The 25,514-nt window shown below is 46.8% G+C and overlaps 2 protein-coding genes across 3 annotated transcripts in view; one reads left to right on the top strand and one right to left on the bottom strand.

Moving 5' to 3' along the window:
- Positions 1-163: 163 nt before the first annotated feature.
- On the top strand, positions 164-9,653 carry LOC105696337 (mitogen-activated protein kinase kinase kinase 7). 2 transcript variants are annotated; one of them, XM_012418747.2, is made up of 9 exons: positions 164-467; positions 651-876; positions 990-1,107; positions 1,177-1,506; positions 1,582-1,694; positions 2,105-2,520; positions 2,705-2,795; positions 8,281-8,534; positions 8,755-9,653. In XM_012418747.2, the coding sequence occupies exons 1-9, from the start codon at positions 390-392 to the stop codon at positions 8,938-8,940; spliced, it is 1,812 nt and encodes a 603-aa protein (XP_012274170.1). In that variant the 5' UTR covers positions 164-389; the 3' UTR covers positions 8,941-9,653. The 2 variants fall into 2 exon arrangements, with proteins under 2 accessions (XP_012274170.1, XP_012274169.1); XM_012418746.2 differs by having other exon boundaries at positions 1,567-1,694.
- A 1,722-nt stretch (positions 9,654-11,375) lies between these two features.
- The window catches only part of LOC105696324, a 41,235-nt gene continuing 27,096 nt past the window's right edge, over positions 11,376-25,514 (bottom strand). Inside the window, exons 2-3 of the mRNA XM_012418720.2 lie at positions 20,372-20,574; positions 11,376-17,054 (exon numbers count right to left, since the gene is read on the bottom strand). Coding sequence (XP_012274143.1) covers positions 15,321-17,054; positions 20,372-20,574 — 1,937 coding nt within the window. The 3' untranslated portion in view covers positions 11,376-15,320. The remainder of the gene's footprint in view (positions 17,055-20,371; positions 20,575-25,514) is intronic.

Below are 25,514 nucleotides of genomic sequence, written 5' to 3'. Positions count from 1 at the left end.
TTAGATATCTTTAGTTTCTAATTTTATGAATAACGATTTTTGCTCAGATTTGGCGACATCTAGCCGTGGAGGTGGCAAGTTTATCTAGAAAAATATGGATATTCTGGTGATGAGGTTGGCATTCTACAATTGTGGTATATTCGTGGGTAAGAGCTCGCGCGTCGCCGCGATCGTAGCTCAAGTGTGGACAGGGGAAGCAGACGAAATTTTTCTCTCTCTTTTCCTGGGGATTTGGAAAAAGTCTGTTTGTGGTAAAAACCAGGGTCGAAGTGGAAGGTGGAGAATGGGTAATGGGAGCGGGCGGCTCGAGTGAACGCTCTCGGGGACGGCTCGAGGACTCGAGTCGACCGGATGCGCCCTGTAAATAATGTGACGTGGGACCGTGTGTGATGGCGAGCAAAGAGGGAGCCGAACATCAACAACGGTTCGTCGAGGAAATTGATTACAATGAGATCGTCACGGAGGAGGTAATTGAATTTTAGGTTACTGAGCGGCAGGACTTTAAAGAGGACGCAATACCGAGGGCGAGATTTTTCTTGGAATTCTTGCCCCGTAGAGGATTACTTTAAGGATCCTTCGAGTCAATTTGTCAGCTGCGTCTACTGGTAATCAAGATTATCGTGTTTTGATGGCAGGTATGAATTTTCCAGGTCGTTGGGAAAGGATCGTTCGGTGTTGTGTGGAAAGGAAGGTGGAGAGGCCGTTACGTGGCTGTTAAACATATTAATTCAGAGGGCGAGAGGAAAGCGTTCGCCATAGAGGTGCGACAGTTGTCCAGAGTGTCGCACCCTAATATCGTCAGACTTTATGGAGCCTGCACGAAGAACCCCGTATGTCTCATTATGGAATATGCCGAAGGTGGATCTTTGTACAATGGTGCGTATAGAGATGCGCTTTTACTTCTTTCAGTTTTTACTTTTAATGGTATGATCAAGAGGTTATGTGATGGTGTTTAATACCGACATTTAATAAGCGTTAAAACGTTTCAGTTCTGCATTGTCCTCCGTACCCGCGTTATACAGCAGGACACGCCATGAGCTGGGTACTTCAATGCGCACATGGCGTAGCCTATTTGCATAATATGAAGCCTAAGCCACTGATACACAGGTTAGTATGACAAGATACAAATGATTTCATGAAAATAGCTAACCAATTAAACGTTTATTTATTGCATAGGGACCTGAAACCTCCTAATTTGTTGCTAATCATGGGCGGTCAGATGCTCAAGATCTGCGACTTTGGGACAGCTTGTGACCTGAACACGTACATGACCAATAACAAAGGCTCAGCTGCCTGGATGGCACCAGAAGTCTTCGAGGGCTCTCGATACACAGAAAAATGCGATGTCTTCAGTTGGGGTATTATCCTCTGGGAAGTTCTCTCCAGAAAGAAACCCTTCGACGACATCGGAGGGTCAGCTTACCGAATCATGTGGGCTGTTCACATTGGACAGCGACCACCTGGGATAGAAGGTTGTCCAAAGCCTATCGAGGACCTTATGAATAGGTGAACTCTCCTGCTTTTTTCTCCCATTTCTTGTAGTCATTCATACGGCTGAAATTTAAGTCGGCTTATTATTAGGTGTTGGAAGAAGGTTCCCGAAGAGCGACCATCAATGGACGAGGTAGTGAGGATAATGACCGTCCTCTCCGAAATGTTTCCTGGCGAGCTGGAACCTGTTGAATATTCCTTAAGTACGTCTTGTCGATCTCCGGCGAAAGCAGGTTGAACTCGCATAAATCGGAAGTGAGGGGTCAGCTACTCTTAAATTTGGTGTGCAGCATGATCCAGGGTCACGGATACGCACTGTTACGTTTTCAATGTGGAAATAGCTTCGTTACGACTAATCTTTTTTCCCTTTTAAATGTTCACTCCACCGTTAATTTGAAATACCAAGATACGAGACTATGTCACTTTGCTTCATTATCTGAGAATCGCTTTATTCTTTCCTGCGCTTATTCGCAAGAAAACTAAAACAAGACATCACCAGACACCGTCCCAAAATCCGAAGGCTACACACCAGATTATTGCAGTTACAAACCCCACATCGAGGATTTACTTTTCTAATTGTTCAAATGCAGAGGCTAACGCATCTCTTTTTCAGGCAGTGAGGTGGACGAGGACGAAGAGCCTGGTGATACTTTGGACTTTACCGAAACTTTGGACTCGCATATCAACGGATCGTTGACCAACGGGGCCGACTCTCGATTGCCAGCTCTGGTTGAAATGGATAACGAGAACGTGAAACAGGAAAGCGTCGGTTCTCCGGAGACGGCAGAAGTTTCCTCTCCGCCAAAGTTTGGTCGGGTTTTCATCTCGGATGATTCGCCTCGAACTCTAGGCGTCCATGACGACGCAGAAGTGGCTCCGGCAACTCGTTCGCCTCAAATTACCGAAAATTCTGACAGAAATGCGGCTCAGAAGTCGGCACGAGCTACTGCAGCGCCAACTTCTGGGAAGCCTGCTACATTATCGAGGTGCAACTACGACCTCGCGCCACTTCACGTCGAGTGCGATCCGGTTAGTTGATTTCTCCTTCTTTTTTTTTTTTTTTATAAGATGGTGATTAATACACAAATGGGTAGCAATGAATTTAAGATTCAGTTAATTTAATATTTTACTACCATTTTCTTTGGTATCGTTAGAAGTAAGCGTGACATACACCGATTACTGTCAATGATATTTATTGATTTATGCGTTTCAGAATGCCTGGGAGCTAGAGTCTTCAAACTCTTCCTGGGAAATTCGAAAGATGGCCGGCTTAGACAAGATGGCTCCCAAAAAGCCTCTGAAGAGTGAGTTTTTAGTCAATTGCTTTGCGTGATTAACTGCGAAGGAATTAAAAACACCGAGGCCTGTATTCACGCTTCACTCTTCGCGTTAAAAGACGTCTTTTAGCCATTTAAAGGCTAGAGATAAAAAGCGTCTTTTTAACGCAAAAAGTGAGATTTGGGCACCCAAAACTTGAAAGTGTGAAGAAGAGTCACATACATCGTGTATGCTTAGCCCTTTTTTTGTTTTTGTTTTTGGAGCATGACACGTGAACACAGGTGTTTCATGAATGGTCGTTTCGGTTGCGCATTTCGGTGTTGGTTTCACTTTTACCGAAGGACGCTATGATTTATACCGAATTGCAATTTCGGGCGGCGCACTTTCCGCCATATTTGGGACCCTCTACTTCGACGCCACCTGGCAGACATACCTGAACTAAACGGAAATTAATCATGGGATCGTTGCGACTGCACTTATCTTTTCCTGTTCCACCGTGACCCGAGTTTTTGCGCCAGCAAGGGAGGCTCGAAAGTCGATTTCTTTCAACCTAAGAGACGAAAGGAGCAACTCGGTGTCGGCACCACACTGTCTGCCGCAGTGCCAAGGAATCGACAGAGGGAAGATCTCGAGCGCTGCACCTGCACTCAAGAAACGCGCGCTATTTATACGCGCAGCACGAGATGCGGCCTACAGATGCAACTGCAGCTTACCTACGCGTCTATCGTTACCTCTAGCCTCGTTATTTCGGGCTGTCGATTTGTCATTAACACCTTAGACGGCAATAGGATTCGGGAAAGATTATTCCGCCCGGCAATCATTTCGACACATCTCTATTCTCTCTTTTCTACACATTCAACGATACAAACGAGTCAAGGTGTGCTCCCAGGGAGGTCTTATTTTTGACTCATTCCACGCCTTCCGCCATATTGCAAAATGGCAGCGGTTTGTTTACAAGTATCGCCGGAAATTAAGTCGCACCATCGGATTCGAAAAATTCCGGGTAAAATCGTATAAAAATTGGTAAATGCTCCGTTTTATATTTCACCTCTTTTAAATTTACTCCGTGTTGCTCTGGATTTTGGTCAGCGTACATGGCCATGTTTTAGAAGTATATTGAGTTTAAGTTCTTTGAAAGGGCGCGAGAAAGCACACCTTGTCTCCTCTGCCATCACGTCTTCGGCGACGTTATTTCGAGCCGCTGATGCATGGACAATCCCCTAGACGGGATCCTGTCGTCGGGAGCAAATCTCAAGTTAATTTCCTGTGCGGAACGGCACTCCAGATCGGCACGAACCTTCTAGGAAATTCTATTGTACCGTAGCGAAAGGTACTTCCTACTTGTTGGGGGATCTTTGTACAGAGATGGTTTCCTTTTGTACATTTTTTTGTACTTGGTACATTTCTGGTAAGAAAACGCGTAGGTTAGCATCTTGACGCAAACATGGCTAATTGGTCTTATTTGTCACCTTCAGACTTGGCCGGTGGGGAAGGCGGAAGAGGAGTCGATCAAGAGGCGGGAAGACATAGTAATCTTCATTTAGGACCACGTGGACACTGGTCCGGCCGTGTGTGAGACACGCGCACGGGCGTGCCATCGTGTGCCTTCCTTCGCAGTGTTCGCAGCGTTTTAGCGCTGCAGCTCTCGAGTATATTTTCGGCCCCGAATACCAAGCTACGTTGACTCATCCCGAATCGCGGTTCACTCTTGAGACACGCGCCGGTCGATCGACGGCCGGTATTAGTAGCTGTCAACGAAATCGCCACCCGTTTCGCGAGCCAAGACGGGACCATTAAGGCCGTGCGGTATCGGCGGTCTTATAGAGTCCGATACTCGCCATAAGCAGATATCCGCACGCATGCCACACTTTTACGGCTAATAGACGTCTTCTATCTGTAGCCTTTAAACGGCTAATATACGTATCGGCGGTCTTATTGAGTCCGATACCCGCCATAAGCAGATATCCGCACGCATGCCGCACTTTTACGGGTAATAGACGTCTTCTATATGTAGCCTTTAAACGGCTAATATACGTATCGGCGGTCTTATAGATTCCGATACCCGCCATAAGCAGATATCCGCACGCATGCCGCACTTTTACGGCTAATAGACGTCTTCTATCTGTAGCCTTTAAATGGCTAATATACGTATACGCATGTGGCTAATATACGTATACGCATGTCGCACTTTTACGGCTAATAGACGTCTTCTATTTGTAGCCTTTAAACGGCTAATATACGTATCGGCGGTCTTATAGAGTCCGATACCCGCCATAAGCAGATATCCGCACGCATGCCGTACTTTTACGGCTAATAGACGTCTTCTATATGTAGCCTTTAAACGGCTAATATACGTATCGGCGGTCTGATAGAGTCCGATACCCGCCATAAGCAAATATCCGCACGCATGCCACACTTTTACGGCTAATAGACGTCTTCTATCTGTAGCCTTTAAACGGCTAATATACGTATATTAACCCCGAATCCGAAATACAAGCCCTCGCACAGGCTCGTTAGATCGGATTAGATGCGGCCAAATTGTAATCACGTCCATAGGAAGTAATTTTAAGTCGGTCCTAAGTGTAGCGATAGTTTTTAGTTTCACGTCCTTCGCTGTTAGAAATTCACGAGTATCTCAGTCAGGCTGTATATGCGTTTCTTTGTTATATCGCCGTGGAAGCGAGGAAGTAATCGCGTCCGTTAAGGGGGTCGTCGGTGGTGTCTCGTTTTTAAAATAGTCCCGCGTACACGTGTATCTTTTTAAGGTCTTCGGGCGGATAATAGGATGACACAGGAACAGGGACTCCTAGGAATGCGAGGGGATGACTCGATCGTTCCGGACGCGTTTTCTTCTTGGCTCGCGCATCGTGGTTCCCGGTCTACATACACCAGGGTCTCTTGGCACGTGTACGTGCATGCCGATGTATATGCGGACTTTCGCGTGTGCACCAGAGACAGACCGGCTAAGAGTTTCGGCGATCCCGGTTACGGCACGCTCCTGATAAGTGAATCACTCGGTCCCGCCGATATCGGGCTTAATGCACTTTTGTAGATTTCCTAATCTCTTCTCAGCCGGTCTCTGCAAAAATAATACCACGACGACGACGGGGGCGGGGATTCTCGGGAGCCGGGAGTACGACTCGGGCGTTCCTGGAACTCTTGGAAAGTACCTCGGCTCGTCTTTGAGACCATGTGCCCGAGTTCACGGAACCTTGCGAAATATTTCGAGACCTAATGGAGGTGTCGAGCTGGAAAATAAATCTCTAAATCGGTAGTACTTTCGGGAGATTGCCGGATGTCCCATTGCAAACTCGGTCCTCGAGCATGGCTCTTTTTTCTGGGCATTTTTTCTTAACACCCTAGGTCTCCATAAAGTCTCCGGTCCCTCCATCACATATACGTTAACACCGATGATTAGATCCCTGGAAGGAAAAAAAGGACACGCAATCCTGGATTTTTTTTTTTCCTCGTGGTCGTTTGTCGAGGGCGTCTTGTATCTCGTAATGCGAGCCACCGATGAACTCATTGCTGAGTAATCAGGGTGCGTTCTTTGTAACGTCTTCCTCGTGTATGGCAGTTCCTACATTACTGATGTACCCTGAAGTGCGCTTGCGATGGGTATTTTTAGCTACGACTATATGCAGTCTTAAGGTGAAGTGAAACCCCCTTCAAATCAGTCGATTCTAATACAACACTTTTTTTTAAGGGTATTAGACGAAACTGTTCGAAACTTTGACACGTCACTTCTGATCATCTAAAAATTGTCCTGACACATTCAAAATTTTGATTTTTTAACAACATTTTTTAACTCAACCGAGACCAGAAACAAAATGGCGTCGAGCTCTCATATTTCTATCAATATACAATTATCGGACGCTCTGATATGAGAATCGAAAGGGTCAGGACAATTTTACGACAACTTAGAACACTCTGGTAATCCATAAACTCGCATTTGAACGGGATAAAGGCAAAAAAAGTGTTGTATGCGCTTCTTTGCTAAAACGATGGTAATACGAGGTCTCGGAGTGAAAATTTAATTGACCTGAGAATCACAGATGGCGCATGGGGTCCCTCTGCAGTCAATTAGGGCCCCAGAAAGCATGAATCCAGAGGATTTCTGTAATTTTACTTCGATTTCTTTATAATTATTGTACGAAAACGACAGGTGGACTATGCCATTTGGTCCAATACCCAATATAATTCAACCCAGCTGTCAATATAAAAACGAACGTCGGCAACTTAGGCATTTAGAAAAATCTTCTTTATCGACGTCGATCAAGTTCCTCGACGTGTTTCACTTCACCTTAAATTCTCCAGGCTTTATATTGCATTGTCGGCTCATTAGATATTTATAACAATAGGAAGCGTACGTCAGCCTAGATTTGTACTCTTGCGACCTTGCGTCCAGGGCGTAATGTCATTCATTAGCCCTAAGTGCGTGTATGTAGTGCAGTTCTTATGTCGTTAGTGTACCCTAGGGTCGCGGAGGAACGGCTACGACAAAGAAGCCGGGTCTCCCGAGAACGCGAGGGAATGACTCGATCGTTTCTTCTTGGCTCGCGTATCGCGGTCCCCTACCTAGAGCCCCTCACAAGCTCGCAGTCGCGGAGAGCCAGGGCCGTATATATACACGAGGTCCAGATCGGGGCGGGAGTGGTTTTAAACAGGTGTGGCAGCTTTGAGTCAGCCTCCCCGATATAGCGGCGCGTTTGTTTAGTAGCTCCGCTAACTTCCTTCGGTAAGGCCTCCGTCCTCCTCTTTGCCGAGGAGTTGGATGGACGGGAGGACCGAAGACCTCGAGGACCAGTAGAGATCCGCTGCCTCGAGTTTTGACAAACACTTATTCTGCGACTTCGTCTTCGCCCTAGAAGGGGCCCCCGAGTTAGAAGTCGCTTTCACGTTTCGGCGTCCCGACGCTGGTTCTTCGAGAGCCATGGAGACACCACGCGGAGGAGACTCGTAGAAGGGCTTTCGTCGAGCTGGGACCCCCTCGTGGCGATCGCTGCAGCGCGCTAGGACCTTGCGAAATGTGCGACGATTTCCCTAGGGTCCTCGGAAGAGAGACTCTCGAGTGTTGCTGGATACTCTTGCGTTAGTATTCATGCCCTGACCTACCCCCCAGGTCTTCATCCGTTCATCTCTTTTGCGGATATCTGATAAGCAGATTCGGTCTTGATCGTGCCGTTGGTCTTGCATCTGCTCGACATTACTCGACCCCTCTCAGCATCTCCGTGACGTTCTTCGTCGTCACTTTAGACTGATTTTGAGGGTACCTTGAGTTAACACGAAATGCTGATGGTAGGACGCTGCAGGTGGTGATTTCTGTTTTTTTTTTCTTTTTTTGTCTAGGTGTAATGGATGGAATACCTTACTGGTTCGCTGATGGGTATCGTGGGTTGGGTTATGAACGCCTGTGTTGACTTTTTTATGTTAATGCGTGATGGTACATTGGGAGTTTATGTTAGAAGTTCACCGCCGACTGCCCTTTATGTATACTCTGTATTTCGGCAGGCAGCAGCACGACGAACAACGACCTGGACAACGTTTACCGGCTGCTGGACGCGGAGCTCAGACCTCTCACGCCGGATTACACTTGTCCGCGATCTCGGGAGATCTTCGAGGAACACAAGCAACTGGCCCAGGAGTACCTGAAGGTGCAGACCGAGATCGCTCTTCTGGGCCAACACAGAAACGAGATGCTGAAGAACCTGAGCGTCGACAGTCTCAGGCAGCAGCAGGAGCTGCGGAAGCTGGAGGACGAAAAGGTTCAATTTTAGACACTCTGAACTGATATGAGCTAAGGACCCGGTCCTTGCCGTCAACCTGACTCTAAAATGCCTGGTAGTGTCCACCTCCACTACCTTCTACTAACACAACCCAAATAATGTCAGTCAAGTCTTAAACATTAGATAATGAGTAGGCAACCCGGATAGGTCTGGTAATTGATTGCATTTGTAGACGTGTAAGTTCAGTTTTAACCCGTAGGAGTCTCTAGTGAAGCTGTACCGCAACCTGAAGAGGCAGCTGGAGATCATGAAGGGCCAACGAGTGGGCGCATCCGGAAATTCCGTCGACCGACAGACATCAGCAACCTCCGCAGCGTCCGTTCCTGCTGCTGTCTCCAGCGCCCAGGACGGTTGGGTGGTGGTTCCTCGACAAGAACCCTCGTGATTCACCGAAATCCCCGCACGTAGGACCGTGCGAGAGTCAACCATCGTTTAGTGTGCATCCTGAGGAATGCGTTTCTCTTCCAAGACCGTCTCTAGGAGTCTCGAGTTGTGGGCTGTGGTCGGCGACCAGCCGAACAACCACCGGCTCACCTCCAGGAGCGACATGCACGACTTACTTAAAGCGAATCGTTTGTATAATACCGCTTAAGTTAAGATAAGATACTGAAATCGGATCTAAGTCATGATGCGACTCGGTGCAGAGATTTTAGATACCGACGACCTACTAGAGGTTTCTTCCGCAAGGGTAATCTGGACTTCGAGGATAGGGTGAAAACGTGAAAAATAGAAGTATTCACAATTTGTATGTAGCAAACGTAAATTCATGACCTAGGTCGGGAATGATCAGGAGAGACGACTGAGTCTTGAACATCGACCGAGTGAACTTAACCTCGACTTTGTGTCCGTTCATACCGAAAAGTGCGACCTCAATCTAGATCGCTCTTTCTAAGTCAGTAAAGTAGGTACTGTATGTTGTACGTGTATGTACTTGGATCGAATGCCGTGATCTCATACCATTTTATGATATTCCATCGTCCAGGGTGTCTTCGGTCGGTCGCGGGGACCGCCAGAACTGTGCGTACTAAAAATCGCGGGGTGACGCAGTCACTTTGCAATATGTGAATTATGTTAATAAAATGAAGTTTATTAATAGGAGTGATCTGTGCATCTCGATAGGCTGGAATTGTATTATGTCCAGGAAAGGTGATAAGGGATACTGATTTTTTTAATTCGAATGTGCCGCCTCTGGCGGCGGCGCGGTGAAGTACAAGCCGGTGTAATTAATCACGTATACTTGTTTATATTAACGCGATCTACTGTGGTGGTCCTAATAATTAAAAATGTTAGGACTTCGACATGTGTAGGCGATCTCGGTATTATTAGGTCATTATTGTTATCCTACAGCTGGTACAATGTTTTTCATTATTATTGGAGAAACTACTTTACTATTGGTTGATAAAAGTTTCAGAACTTTCGTGTAGTGTTACCTACTGTAGGAAAAACGGGGTGATAGTTCTAGCGATGACCTACAGGTAGCGGTACGAATCCATTTCCATTCTCAATTGAACGAGTGATCAACTTACACGGGATTTATCATCAATCTGAAGTGAATTCCATCAGATTCTGTTCTGCAATAGTCATAATTCTTTCTGTCAGACTTGCTGGCGCATCTTACTTCCTGACCAAAACATCTGCCGGTAGTTCTTGAACATTAAACCCGTCTCAATTTAGTTTTAATGAATGCTTCGCTCATCACAAAGAGACAGCGATCTCCGTTCGTGAAGATCCATCCTTGCTCCAGAAAAAAATGTATCTCCTTTTTTGGAAATACCGAAATTTGATAAAGCCAACCTACTTTTGTCAGACAGCTGACTCGTACTTGTTCATCCGTTTAGAGGCCAAAGTGATTAACTCCACTTTAAAGATTCGATTTTTAATCTCAGGTCCAATTCACGCTTAACTTTTCGTATTTATTAATTTTCTTTATTTTTCGATTTCATGGAGCTAATATAGACTTGAGTCGTGTGTTGGTAACGTTTAAAGAATGTAGGCGGTACCTTGGCTCAAAAGCCTTGGAGGGACACGCGGCGGATGATGACCCACTACTCCATTTTTTTTTAGGAACGACACGAGGCAGTGACACTCCGGTTCCTCCCCGAAATTCCCCATATCTGCGCGACAAGAATATTGTCGCTCGTTCTGGTTGTCCCCTGACGGGCCGTTCACCGTCGCCAACTCGTCCAGCTATCAAGGCCAGTCGCTCGATTATTCGCGTTTCTTATGCACCCGGCATAACGCTCCGAGCACCGAGCCTGCTCTCTACAGCGAGCAGTAAACCTGCTTCTCGCGCCCGCCATTTTTACCTCGTTCCACATCCTACGGGGATCTCACCTCGCGAGTTCCAGGGCCCCGCAAAAGAATAGCGAGGTTCGAAACTTGATTTTCCCGATGGATTCACATTCCGTGACCGTGAACCTTTCCTCCACAGCGTCCTCATCGAGCCATTTTTCCCTACTCTCGCTCTCAGCGACTCTAAATGGCCCCGCGATGCAAAGTCGTCACCTCGCGACTTCCAAGTCCCCCCAGAGGAGCCATACCCATCAAAATTGGATTATCTCGACGGAATTCGAATCCTCAAAAGTGAACCTTTCACCCAATACTATCCCATCCACGAGATATGCATGCATGTAGGTCTGCCGCCCGTCTTTCTATTTCCGTATCCTCGCCGCCGTTTCTCCCCCATTGCGCAAGGATCTTGTTATCGTGAATGTCGATAATAATAATCGCAACGAGCAAAGGTGAGTTAGTAAATAATAAAGGAAACGGCGGTCCTCCCGCCGGCGCATCGCACTTTCTAACCAATGAACTCTCTTTATGTAACGGCCATTATTCGTCCCTTTATTATACAACAAACGTAAATACAAATCGTACAGCCTACGGCGATTGGGATAATTGGAGGCGATTGGCGTGGGACGAGCGGAAGTGCTCGGGAAGGAAGAGTGGAGTCGCGTGCGCGTCTTGGTAAGGGACTAGAGGACTTCTTTGGCAAGCGGCCGACCGAGGAACACCGGGACATCGTCCTGCGACCGCCATTTTTTCTTTTTTTTATTCAAGACCATCCAAGGATTAAGAGACGCCAGTGTCGGACATTCACGGTTTAATTCCGCCTCTCGACGGATGTTGACGAACTCCGTCCATCGGCCTATCTCCCTAACACGGATTTGCAGGTTATGTCGGATCGCTTCTTCTTAACCGAGTGGGTTTTCTTTCAGGACGCGTGCAGCAGGGAACTCTACGTTTCTAACGGCTCGGTTTCGTTCGGCATGGAGGAAAGAAGAGAGCTTCTCGTGCGCCCTGAATAGGTATTCCCTGGTTGAATAAAGGTCTTCTTTCTAGGGGATCGGGTGTGCTGGAAAGATGGTCGACGAGTCAACGTTTTTAGGTTAAGTTCCCGGTGAACCTTGAAAACTACGAGTCCAGTCTTTGAGGTTATGTGCCCGGAGTGAACGTGACTTTCGAAGTTACTGGGGAAGGAAGAAAGAAGTGTCGTCGAGTGAGTACGATGGCGAACGGTTTCATTTCTAAGTAAAAGTCCCTTCGACGATAACGTACCGTGATTAGACTTTTTTCTTCCCCTCTTTTTAGATGACTGTTAAAAGTGGAAACGAGTATGGAAGTCCCGGTGAATTTTGGAGCCTTATAGATTTTCCGTGCTATGAAAAGAGTAGACCGAAGAGGATGTAAGAAGAGGGAGAGGGATCAAGATCACTCCGAGCACTGCGCACGCGCCCTGAATCGAGTTCCACGATCGAAGCCCGGTTTCCCCTCGGCTCCTTATCCTTAAAGGTAGAATTTCGCAGACACGGCATCCTACAGTCGCACAACAAGTGGACGAAAACGAGGAAAAGAAGAGTCGTAGCTCCGCTTAAATAATTTACGCGCGAAGTCTTATCCTACGCCGCATAACCTCCGGTGTACCGGCACACACACTACCACCGATGGACACCCTAAACAAATCCAACAAACAAATCCGCAATTACTCCGACGTACGAATGCACTATTTCACCGCTATATACACAGGCGTTCATATCCAGGAAAAGAAATTGCAAGGAACCTCGCCTTGTCGCCGCCTATTAGTTCCCACGAACCTCCTTCCAGGAATCGAGAAGGAACTGATTTCGCTTAAAAATCCAACATTATACAATTATGATACGTTTCGCCGATGGTAGTATGCGCGTAAACACCGTTTAAGTTAACCTCCTACCGCTCGCAGCATGCACAGATAATTCGGCGTACCAACAGGCATTACAAAAATAACGAGGGGTACTCTTTGATTAAGGCGCCACACTTATGACTAAGTTTTTTCTGTACAATTCGCAAGACCCGATCGCTCGCCCGAGGTCCGCAAGCTCGACTCGATTTCCACCGTAATTCGCGGCCAGTTTCCAACAATCGACGACTTTCGACGTCGGACGCTAATTTACCGTCCCGGGACGCGTCGCGAACCTAAAGTGACGTTTTCAAGCGGCAATAAATAGTGACACGAATGTTTCCTTCGATGTGCGGCGCGGCGCTGACATCGCCTCTTGTCATCGACTCGATTTCCACCGTAATTCGCGGCCAGTTTCCAACAATCGACGACTTTCGACGTCAGACGCTAATTTACCGTCCCGGGACGCGTCGCGAACCTAAAGCGACGTTTTCAAGCGTAAATAAATAGTGACACGAATGTTTCCTTCGATGTGCGGCGCGGCGCTGACTTCGCCTCTTGTCAGGATCTGAGAAAATGTATATTCCTGATGATTTTCTAACCTCTTTTTTTACCATCCTCCCTATTTTCCTTTGCGATAAGAGACGCAAGCCAGTCTGACGACGCGCACATTCAGAAGGACGATAATTAACGACACGTCAACGTGGCAATAAATATATATATATATATATATGTATATATTTAGAGAGATATTTTTTAACGCGAACACGATTAGGCAACGAAACGAAGGGGGTGTTTCTCTTTTTGTACGGATTTTCAATTGCTTTTCTCTGCTGTTTTGTTCTTATTTCTTTTTTTTTTCCTTTTTCGATCTGGGAGGTGGAGAACGGAGTATAGAAACCTGCGCCGGCCGAAGCTTGCGTTCGTCACAAGTACACTACCGATTTAGTTGTCAATGGGCGGATCGGAAGAGAGAGAAATAGGGAAAATGAACGTCGGAAATGAACGTTTTCATTGGCAAACCGGCGGGAAGTGAACGGCAGAGTCACTTCGAAATGGTTGTACAAGCTCTGGTTTATTCATGAATGCGTTTAGAAATCAGGAGGCATTGATGGACGCTGTTTGGACAGACCGAGCTCTGCAGATTTGCTTGAGCTAAGTCTGGTACATGCTTCCGTCCTAACCCAGAATTAACCCTAGCTTAATTGTTGACCGCACTGTATTCATTGGAAGTGTTTACGCCTTCCTTAATATAACTTTAGCTATCGACATAAATACTCCCTATAAATTCTCCGCAGTGGGTAATCAAGTTAGGTTAGGTTAGGATTACGACGAAAGCATAATCCAGGCTTGAACCAGGGTTTAATACGGTGTTACGTGGATTAAGGGATTAACGTACTCATTTAGGAACGCAAGCTTCCGGTTTCCTTTCGATTTTCCCTAGCGGATGCAGAGTGCCTAGATTGAGACTTTCGGCACGCCTAGGGATTTCTCGGATAGGATCGGCACATATCACCAGCTATAAGAAAGGCCATTGGCTCGGTGGCGGAGTTCAACGGTAACCTTAATGATCCGCACGTAAACCGTATCTACAGGTGTTCGACATTGCCGCAACTACCAGTCGGTGAATGTAAATTACCGGTTCGCCCCACCGCCGCGTATCTTTCTCTCCCTCTCTTCCGCCGCGCCATCTTGCGACACGAATTCGCACTAGCGGGCGCAACCGTGGAGGCCCTCGGAGTCGGTCTCGCCGACGACCTATCCCAGCTTCCATTTTCTCACCGGATAATCGAGGGAAAGGATGTAATCGCCGTTACTAGGATTGCCGACTTCCGGAAACCAGTAGCCAACTCGAAGAATAAACACCGCTTGGACGCGGTCCACGAACTGTCATGGCGGCGCCGAGAGGGGCCTCCGCGCGTTGCCAGAGACGCCATAAACGGACCGTAACGAAACGGGAACAAAAACGAAAAGTCCGACCTCTACGGTCCAAGGTCGGCACCGATAATTTCGCGCGCTAATTTACCGACGATCGACTCGATCTACCGAGGATATAATGGGCATGGGCGTTAGTCCATGGTCCAGGTGGAAGCGAAAAAAAAAATCTAACAGCGTGGGCTGTCGATTTCTCTCGAGCTCCTTCCTGGGGTAGTTGGGGTCAGTGGTTCGCACGCTTTGACTAGTAAGGCTTTTTCGTCGTCCGAGGTCTTCCCGAAGGCCCGACGACTGTTAAGGCTGGCCCACATGACATAGACTTTGGCCATTAGCTGACCTTTATATACTACACTTCAGAATTAATATCTCTACACTTAGATAAATCGACTTTACAAAGATTTTCCTCCATTACTAAACAAAATTAATTTAAATACGGTAATGTATCAAGATCCACATTCCTAACGGTGATTATATTGTAGATTAATTATATTCTTTAATAGAGAAAGATTTTTCTAAAGATATCCAAGTGTAGAAAGGTTAGTTCGGTGTGCAAACATCGAGGTTGTTGAAACCGCTGATTAGCGTCCGTGTAGCGGCGTTGTAGAGACCGAAGTCAGTTTTATGTGGACCAGCCATTAGTCTAGGGTAATCGGGATCCTATACGAGGATCTCTTCGATTATTTGGGGTAGAGTTTCCGCCTGATGGAGGACCTGGCTACGCCAGCTCCCGGGTCGCCATTTTGGAGAGGCACCGTCTCGTTCCAGGGACTCCTGGTCGGGGTTATGGGGTCACTAAACCTGGATTTAGTGCTCGAGTTAGTCATCGACTGACTCGCCAATTCCCGGTCATTGCTGCCCTCGAATAGTCTGCACATTTCCCTGACCGGAACAGCCCTGAGTCCTCTGTTGAGATCGTGCAGCGACCTAGCCCGCTGTTTTCCTCTAGGACTGGGTTTAGAGGAGGATCTACCAAGGTCCTCCGTGCTCCTGGCCAATCTCCCCCCTAATCTAGACAAGGACTCGAACAATGTCAGTTTATCCTTGACGGGTACATAATGGTCCACCCTCTGACACCTCTCCAGGAGCCTAGCAACGTCTTCCTCGCAGGGTTCCACGAGAATGGAGAGGGGCATCCCCGACCTGGGCAATGCTGCCGGACAACTGGTCTCCCTAGAACTAATCGCCATCTTCTGGAGTCGCGAATCTCCATTTTGCTGACGTGGAATCGGGATTGTGGAGGAAACGTTTGTAACGAACTTTTCTTTACCCTCCTGAAGGAGGTTCACGCAAGCTTCATCGAGGATCTTCGGCGACTCCAGCTGGACCCGATCTCCATTCAGCTCCAGACGCTCATTGGCGTGTTCCCCAGGAGTCCTTTCCACGTTCAATCGCTCTCCTAGAGTCCTTTCCACGTTTAGTCGCTCCCCATGAATCCTCTCCGCGTTCATTCTCTCCCCGTGAACGCGTTCCCGGACACTCCTCCTTTCCCTGGTCCTGCTTTTCCTCTCGCCCTGGTCAATCCTCACGTTTCCTAGATCGGGAAACTCGGTACCAGTCCTGTTGTTGTTGTTGTCGTCATCGTTCCTCTCCTGGAACCTAACGGAGCACTCGTCCCTATCCGGTATCGTCGTCTTCTCAGGACAGGTCAGGGTCGACTCCATGGGTTCTATCCTCTTCTGGTTGTCCTTAGACTTGGGGTCCTTCCTGGAGGTCTCCATCCTAGACCTGGACAACAGGATCGCGGTCGCCTTGTCGCCGTCGTTTTGGCAGGAGGTCCTCTTGGACTTGGGCAGGTTATTGTTGTTCTCTTCCGCCCTGGCTCTTCGCCTCCTGGCGTCCTCCTCCAGGACTCGCCTGCTCCTGGCCTCGTTTTCCCTCCTCCTGGCCTCCTTATACCGCTCGATCCTCTGTTCCCTGGTCTCTGGTTCGGGCAAGGAAGCCGTTGATCCTGACACCGAGTCCACCGAGTCCACGCTGGACTGCCCTCCACCCCAGGGGAGACTGTCGTCGCTTCCCTCGCTGCTTTCGCTGCATCCCCAGGTCCTGGACAGCATCTGCTCCTTCGGGACTATTCCTGGGATCCCCTGGAACTCCGTTACCAAGAGGTCCTCGTCGCTGGAATTGCTGGACCACCCTCGGAGCTCGCTTCTTGCTCGCCTCCTGGAGTCGTCCAGGATCGTCGTCGTCCTCATCGTCTTCTCCATCGGGGATTCACCTAGCCAACATCGCAACTCGCTCCTGGACCTGCGACGAGTCTCCGTTGGGCTCTCGGGAAGTGGGACGGGTCCTCTGGGGCAGATTGTCAGGATCTCCAGGAAGTTCAGACAACGCTGGGCTCGAAATGGCGTTTGCCTGACCAATTCCGCAGCCACGGCTCGCACCCACGACCAGTAGATCGGCTCCGTGTCCGTCTGAAACAAACGCAAAATTTAGGTTAGGTTCTCGATTATGGGCCTCGTATTATTCTTCACGATCCGGCTGACCGGTTTCTGTTTTGGAGAGCTCATCGACGGAATATGCGACGAAAGGTCACGACGCCGACGCCGAGGCGTCACCCGAGGCGTCGTCCCGAGTTTCACTTCCGCTGTAATGCAGTAATAATCGGCGCCGCGGTTTAACGACGGAATTCCACTGTACTGATGCACCGGAGTGGAGAACCAGACGTACAGGTCTACGCACTCCTGTCCTCGACTTTCCACGAGGCGAAATCGCCTGGAAATCCTTTCCCCCGTTTCGAGCCGACCTTGCCAGGAATTTCGATGGTATTGCGCTTCTTCCGCTGAGAGCGCCGAAAAAGTCAAGATTAATCGCGCCAAGAGAGATGCTAATGGAAACAAGGGTTGTTAAAATGAATTTTAAGGGAAAAGCAGGCGAACGAGGAATTCAATTTTCTCGGCAATCCTTTCTTAATTCGGCGACATTGCCAGGAATTTCGATGGCATTGCGCTTCTTCCGCTGAGAGCGCCGAAAAAGTCAAAATTAATCGCGCCAAGAGAGATGCTAATGGAAACAAGGGTTGTTAAAATGAATTTTAAGGGAAAATCACGCGAACGAGGAATTTCATTTTCTAGGCAATCCTTACTTAACTCGGCGACTTTGCCAGGAATTTCAACGGCGTTTGCGCGTCTTCCGCCGAGAGTGCGGAAAAGGTACAGATGAATCGCATTAAGACAAAGAAAATAATACAAATGAATGAATGAAAATGAAATCGCCTAAAAAAGAAAATAATACAAATGTGTATCGTTAATATAAATGGGAAAAAAAAAAAAATGTAAGCGAAGAGAACGTCACCTTCCCCTCGATTCAGGTAATAGAATTCAGGAAGATCTAATAGAACTCTTCAGAGTAGGTCGTGGGGCATTAAATGGAGGACACCCTCGACTACCGCGACTCAAAAGGGCTAATAGGGTCCCTTTTAAGCCAGGATTTGGCGGGGCAGCCGGCAGGATCGGGATCGGTGTCCGATCCTAGACTCTGCGGGGACTTTCGGTCACGTAACTCGAGAGATCTAACCGAGGATTAGGCAGATCCTTGGCAGGATTGTAATGGGGTCGCCCGGCAAGGTCTTAATACGTTTCCACCGGTCTAGGAGGACCCGGAGATACGTGGGAACCTGTTGGCCGTTCTCCCATGACTTGGCTTTGTAGGAATCGGACCGCGGTCTGCTCATCCTATTCACCTGGCCGTACGTGTTACGGACTCTCCTGATGTATGCGTTGCACCTTCCGCGTTCAATGGCGCGAGAGAAAAAAAATTAGCGTATTTAGCTAATCGTGCATAAGCGAAGGAGAGAGTGACAGAAATTCGTCCACGTCGAATGGAGCGACGTCGATCATCGTTGAACTGGACCTCGAGAATATTTATATATTTTTAATATCAAGGTCTTCACCTTTAGCGATGAAAAACGTCGCTTAACCATTCAAGGACTACGGATGAAATACCGATTTAATTTCCAACCCCGAAGGAGTCGTTCGAAATCACCGCTGTCGATCCAGGACGTGTTTTTTCATTTTTATAATCCCTCAGGCCCGTGCTCGTGCCTCGCTATTAAAGTCGGAAAATGTTTCTCGGTAGTCTAAAGAATAGGGATAATTGAGGTATTTTGGCAATTTACAGGTTACGGCGGTAGAAAAAAAACATATGCTAATGATTAATATGTTTAGAGACAGTTGTTCTGTATAAGTGGCGGTGATTTTGGACGACTCCTTCGGAGTTGGAAATTAAATGGCGACCTGTGCAGCGACTCGATCGTACCGCTGCAGTTGCAGCGAAACCGGAGCTGCTCCCGAGAAAGTGTTTACACCGAGGAAACGGATCGCCAGTTGGATAAGAGATTTACATGCAATTACCCAGCAGTCCGCTGCGAATCAACTTTGGGAAGGAACTTCCCTGCCACTTGTTTCCCCCAGCTCTCACTTTTTCCACGACTGTAATTTATCCACTACTCTTACAACCCACGTACACCTTTGGTATTAATGTATCTAAGGGTAGCATTTTCTGTAACTCTTCGTCAATTGGCAAATTACACCGTGGGACTAGATTTTTTTCAACTCTTCAAGAATTCAATCTTTAATCGCTCTCGCGTGGCGGTCCCTGAAGCAGTGATTTTTCAATTATTAATCTCCCAAGCGAAACCCCGAAGGAAGTGACTAACGCATTTACATTATCGCAAGCTACCTTTTGATTGTATGCAGCTATGCACGTTTCCGTTTTGGTAAACACGTTTCAGGGACGCATAAATCGACCTCGCTCCTATGAATTCATGGGCGGGCGTGCATATTTGCTAGCGTGCTCTAAACTCGGAACAAACTACTTAATCGAGTAACTCGTGGTAAAAAAAAACAAGCATAAAAGATCTCTTCCTCAATTTTTCACGTTCACAGAAGACAAATTTTCCTGGAATATGTATAATATCCACCCTTATTTCATTATTTTTCTATTAATATCACGGTATCGTTAAACGATTATCGAAATCGTGAGTTTCCTGGATGTATACGTTTTGCGCGCCATCTGTCGAGGAGAGGAAGAAGCAGGTACAGGAAAGAGTCGACCGGTAAGGCAGGACATTGGCATTTAGGAGGTAAGAATAGATTTCCCATCAATCCGAGGCGAACTTAATCGATCTTCGAGACCTAGGCGCGGAGTTTGAGGATTCCTCTCAGTCCTGAAGATTCTTCTAGGAGGAATCTCCGGATCTCTCATCGGCATTCTAAGCCGGCAGACTCTCAAGTGACCGCCAGGAATACTACGGTCTCGGTGGAAGGTTGCCAAAGCACGGAGAACGCAACGACCATGGGTTGGCTTACCGATAAAGGCCCGCCAACTTCTGGGAGCGTTAAACCCTAGGTCAGGGATGAATAACAGAGTAAAGGGAAGGAAAAGGTCCCACTTATTTATGGGAAAAAAAAGCGGAAAATGCGTCTCCGTACCTGCGTCTTACAGGTTAGGTCCGCGCCACCCGTTAAATCACTGACCAACAATGTTCCGTCGCATGCATAAAGTAATCCCATAAATAGTAGCATTTTATCCAAAGATTAACTAATTATAAAAAGATATTACTTAAGGGATGACCGAAGACAAACTACGGTTCTTTTCTAAAACTCTAAATGGCGCTGCGGTCGCTTGAGAGTTCCACTTTCTTATTCCATGTTAACTTGATTTTTATCCCTTGATACGTTGATTTGCAGGTGAATTAAAGCTAGAAATACGGAAATATCGGATGATTTACCCAAAAGGTGGCGAGGTTGTCTCCCTGCGAGTTGCTGAGAGTAAATCCGAGGGCCAGGGCATGAGGTTGACAAATGCTGGGTCCAGCCTGGCGGAGATTCAAGGCTCTCAGGGGTAATCTCATGGGTGTGCCTTCCACCCATAGCCAGCCCATTCTTATGGAGACCATCCTTCTTTCGCTCAGCTCCTCTACGTAAAGCTCGCCTGAAACAGGAACAAGACGTAACAATGATTACTCGAACCTCCTAGGAAGGTTTCATAATGAAAATAATCAATACGTCGTTTAGTTCCAGCTCGAAGTTCCACACAAAGAACCACGATGGAACCATTTCTGCCGGAACGGCCAGGCATTTCTCTTTGGACGAAAATATTTATTCGAACGATCAAAGAGAGTGCTATTGCAAGGACTCTTTTTACGCTTCCAGGCTTTTAATACCGGAGTTTGGCTTATGTCTGGTTTAACACTAAGAGCCGATCTGCTTCGTTAAGCCAGATGCGTTAAATTCAGTGACGTCACTGGATTTTGTATGTATACAGCGTGGGCGCGCAGAGAAATTTCCTCCAGTTCATGGGGGGTCGTTTAATTCCGGGCTTCGACGTCGGTTTCACGCCCACGATTGGTCAAACGACTTTGTCGATGGAGGAGCTATTTTTACCAAATTGGTCGTTACCATCCTTTTCCATTTTTTTAATCATCGAATCCACCCAATTCAGGTCGAAATCGAAAGAATCCAGAGGACCGATCTCATCATTAAAGGGATGTCAAAGTGGCATTTAAGGGATCAATCATGAAACTTTCCTCCGAACTGGGTGTACCGAATCGTTTCAAACTTTATAAAAGTGAATGTGGACGTTAGAAGGAAGGTCCCGACACCCATGAAATTTCATTTCTTACACAAATTGTTTAAAACGTCCGTGAATAAATTTAAAGAAAATTTGAAATTTCATGTCAGGGCCTATATAGCCATAATCATATTGTAAAATTTGAAACGGTTTATCCAGTTCGGAGAAAAGTTTCATAAACGCCACTTTCATTTTCCCTTAATACACTTTTTACACAAAAATGTTTAAAACGGCCATGAATAAATTTATCGAAAATTTGAAATCTCATGTCAGGGCCTATATAGCCATATTCATATTGTAAAATTTGAAACGGTTTACCCAGTTCGGAGAAAAGTTTCATCAACGCCACTTTCACATCCCCTTAATATACTTTTTACTCAAAAATGTTTAAAACGTCCATAAATAAATTTAACGAAAATTTGAAATTTCATGTCAGGGCCTATATAGCCATATTCATATTGTAAAATTTGAAACGGTTTCCCAGTTCGGAGAAAAGTTTCATCGACGCTACTTTCACTTTCCCTTAATAAACTTTTTACCCAAAAATGTTTAAAATGTCCATAAATAAATTTAACGAAAATTTGAAATCTCATGTCAGGGCCTGTATAGCTATATTCATATTGTAAAATTTGAAACGGTTTCCCAGTTCGGAGAAAAGTTTCATCAACACTACTTTCACATCCCCTTAATATACATCCAAGGTTTACATTGGTAAGTTTTCCAGCAGATGGGGAGATTCTGTTTTGAAAATATCCTTCTTCGGGGGCTCTTTGTCGGGTGGTCGCGGATCTTTGGGTCCTTGGATCTTCCGGAACGATCGGAGATCCTTGCGCGTCCTTTGCGAAAGAGACCGGGTGTGTCGCAACCCGACGCGACCTACGACACCACCGTCTCCATTGACACAAGAGGAAATGAGGATTCGTTTGCTCGCAGTTGCCCAACACAATCCATGACCATTCCCAAGCGTGCCTAACCACGCTTGACCATCGGATTCCAGGTGGTGGGACAATTAATCATTCCCTCTCGTCCACCGAGGGAGTAGCCATTGGCCCTCGTGGGTGAGACCGTCGTTTCGTTTTGTCAATGGACAATTCCCTTCTCCTTGTTATCCCTCGGCCGCAATACGACTGGATTTAAACGCTGAATTAAACTCCGCCTCGAGAGGCCCCGAGTGTCCAAGATAGCGGACTCAAAGTCGAGAGAGAAGGCTCGATTGCGCGTTGTACATTGTCTAAGTACGCGCGCGGAATGTCGTTTGCAAAATAAGTAGGCGGTACTCGTTCCTTCTCCCTCTTTAAGTCCGGCCTCATATTCCGTCTCTCTCCTTTTCCCCGGTCTCGGCCTTGCCGATTTTATGCTCTCGGCGGTCTTCGGTCACCTGGCGAGTGTTGAGAATGTTAATAACAATCTCGGCTCAAGATCGAGGAAATTACTCTCGTTACCCGGTCTCGCAACGGGCAAACCCCTTGCACGGAAAAACTGCGTACAGGGTCGACCGGTAATTATATAAAGTACCGCCCCTAGAGTGATCAGCAAGATTGGTTGCTTATAAAAAGTCACTTGTGTGGGGAAAAAAAATTCGATATTTGTGGAAATTAATGGCTTGTCGCCGAAACACACAAATTGATTTTTAAACATCACAAATTGAACTTTGTGACCCGATATCTCGGAATCGAATCGTCCTTTGAAATTTTGGTAAAAGAATTTCGCCTAGATTTTTCCTGGGCCATCTTTTGTTTCTTCAAATATTGGACTATTTAGCCAAGTACTTGGACCACTTTCAAGGCAAAGACGGATAATTGCCACGGTAAAGTACTTCCACTGTCGAATTGATTTTCAGAAACACTCCTTGAGGGAGCATTAAGGTGATGTGAAAGTGGCAACGAAGAGGTTTTGTTTATATAACTTTTCTCCCAACTGGATTTACCGAATAGTTTGAAACTTTACAACGTGAATAGGAAGATTATAAGGAAGGTCCTGAAAGTCATGAAATTTCAATTCCTTTCAAATTTGTTTATAGGTATTTTAAAGATAGTTTATAAAAAAATGAAATTTCGCGAGTTTCAGGACCTACCTTAGGGTCTCCGTATCCACGTTTTAAAGTATGAAACGATTTGAGACACCCTGTTCGAAAAAAAGTTTTATGAACGATTGAGCTTTCGGATGCCACTTTCACATCCCCTTAACGCGCAAATAGACTATTAACTGAAGCGCGTTAGCAGTCGTGTGTCTGAACTGGAAGGTAATTTTTATATTTAATTAGCCGATGCCTATCTCCGTCTGACAGGGAATTAAAGATGAAGATCGTATCTGTCGGGAGAGAGACAGAATTATCCTCCGCGTTTTATAACCTTAATACTTATGCAATTATAGCGGGAAAAACGGCTCGCAGTGCGATTGAAGAGAGTACGTACTTAAAGGTTTACAAGTCACGAAGGAGCGTAATGACCACCGGAAGTGCATTACTGGCAATTATGCGGCAGTTTCAGCGGTGCGTCGAGTTTTCCGGGAAGGGTGCATCACTTCTTGCCATCGAGAGAGGTTAATACGAGAAAATCAAGTGGGTGGCTTATCATTGGTCAAGAGACATTCCAGGAGGTCCAGGATCTTCGGTGTCGCCTTTGTCTCGCCCGGTTGGCCGGCCAATCCGAGTTTGCGCATGCGCGCGCGCTCGACGAGATAAGACGAGTTTATAGGTTAGGTTAGAGAAACAAGAGATTTCGCTTGCCGCAGTCTCGGCGTGGTATCGGCAATGTCGCGACGTCCCGATCTCCCGTTTTATCTGCCGATCGGTTTCGTTTCCTCCTATCGATAACCTTTGCCGACGTCCCCGATAAGGCAGTCCTCGCGAAGCGTGTCATGGCTGCGAAACAGCCCCATAAAAAAGGCCTGCCCCGAAGTTCCACCACCGTGATAGAAAGCGGAACCTCGGAAATAAAAAGTAGACGGGCATTTTCCGCGGTTCGTTTTTCACGTGGGAGCCCGGCGAATCGCTAATGAGAATCTCCCGGCGTTATAAGTTACGAGGTGTCCCGAAGACAAGATGGCGGCCGCTCGTTACGCCACGGAGAAAAACATATAGCTGCCCATTTCTTTCATTTTCCGCCTGGTAGAAGTTTTCCCACCTTCAAAGAGGAAATCATAAGACGCTCCGATACACAATACGGCGGAATAGCCAACCACAAAGACCTTCTCGCTAGAAATTGCTACTCAAGCCTTCTGGAAAAGACTGAAAAGAAACACCGCTCCGGTTTCCTCGTACTCAACCACAAATACGTTACCAATGGAAATACACCAAACACGACACCGATAGAACCACCTAAGGACTGTGGATAATTCTTTAGAAATCCTCGCGATACCTTGAAATTAATTAATTAAGGTGATACGAAAGGGTCATTATATATATATAAAATATAAAAATATTCATAAACCTTTTCTTCAAACTGGATGCACCGAATCGATGCACCATGTGATTATGGAGGTACCATGAAATGTCATGTTTGATTAAAAAAAATTTTTATTTAGCTTAGACTAGAATAAAAAATACATACGTTTTTATTTTAAATGAAATTTCATGAGCCCCATGTTCATCCAGTTTGGAGGAAATTTTTCTAAATATTTTGACGATGGTGCATAAAATGACCTTTTCATGTCACCTTAAGGCTTTCATTAGTTTATGGAAGAAAACATTTTCACGGTGTCACGTGGTGCGTTCGATTAAAGGGAATCGCTCGGCATGATCGCTCGATGAAAACGACAGGCGATCGACAACTCCCTAACCTATTTGTGGCGCTATCGCGTTTCGGTTTTCGAGGAAGAAAGCGTCGGCCCGCACGGACGCCACAATGCGGCCCGTCGAACAATCGCGTCGCTCGCATGCGTGCCCGCCGCAAAGTCGCGGGAATGTCCGGTGGAAATGCGCCTGCCGGCAGGTCGAACGGGCTGATAAATAAACTCGGGAGAAAGTACTCAGGGCTCGAAATAGACGACCAGGCTAGTTGCCAATGGTGAAATTAATACCGGGAATTCGTGTTGGAAATAAGACTGAAATGTAACACCGATCGGCTGATTTGTCGTTCGATGGGAACGGGACTTGAGCGCGGCCGCCATCTTTGATTCTCCGCCGACGTTCCTTTTCCCCAGAAACTCGGCTTATCTCGAAATAACTTCAGAAAAATCAAGGATATACCAATACGATAAAATAACAAGGGTATACAATACAATACAACGGTACTTGAGCGCGACTTCCCTAAGCGCGGCCGCCATCTTTGATTTCCCGCCGGCGTTCCTTTTCCCCAGAA

The sequence above is a fragment of the Orussus abietinus genome, unplaced genomic scaffold, assembly GCF_000612105.2.
Source record: "Orussus abietinus isolate OABI.00-Male unplaced genomic scaffold, Oabi_2.0 scaffold37, whole genome shotgun sequence".
NCBI lineage: Eukaryota > Metazoa > Arthropoda > Insecta > Hymenoptera > Orussidae > Orussus > Orussus abietinus.
This window is presented reverse-complemented; position numbering and strand designations above follow the sequence as displayed.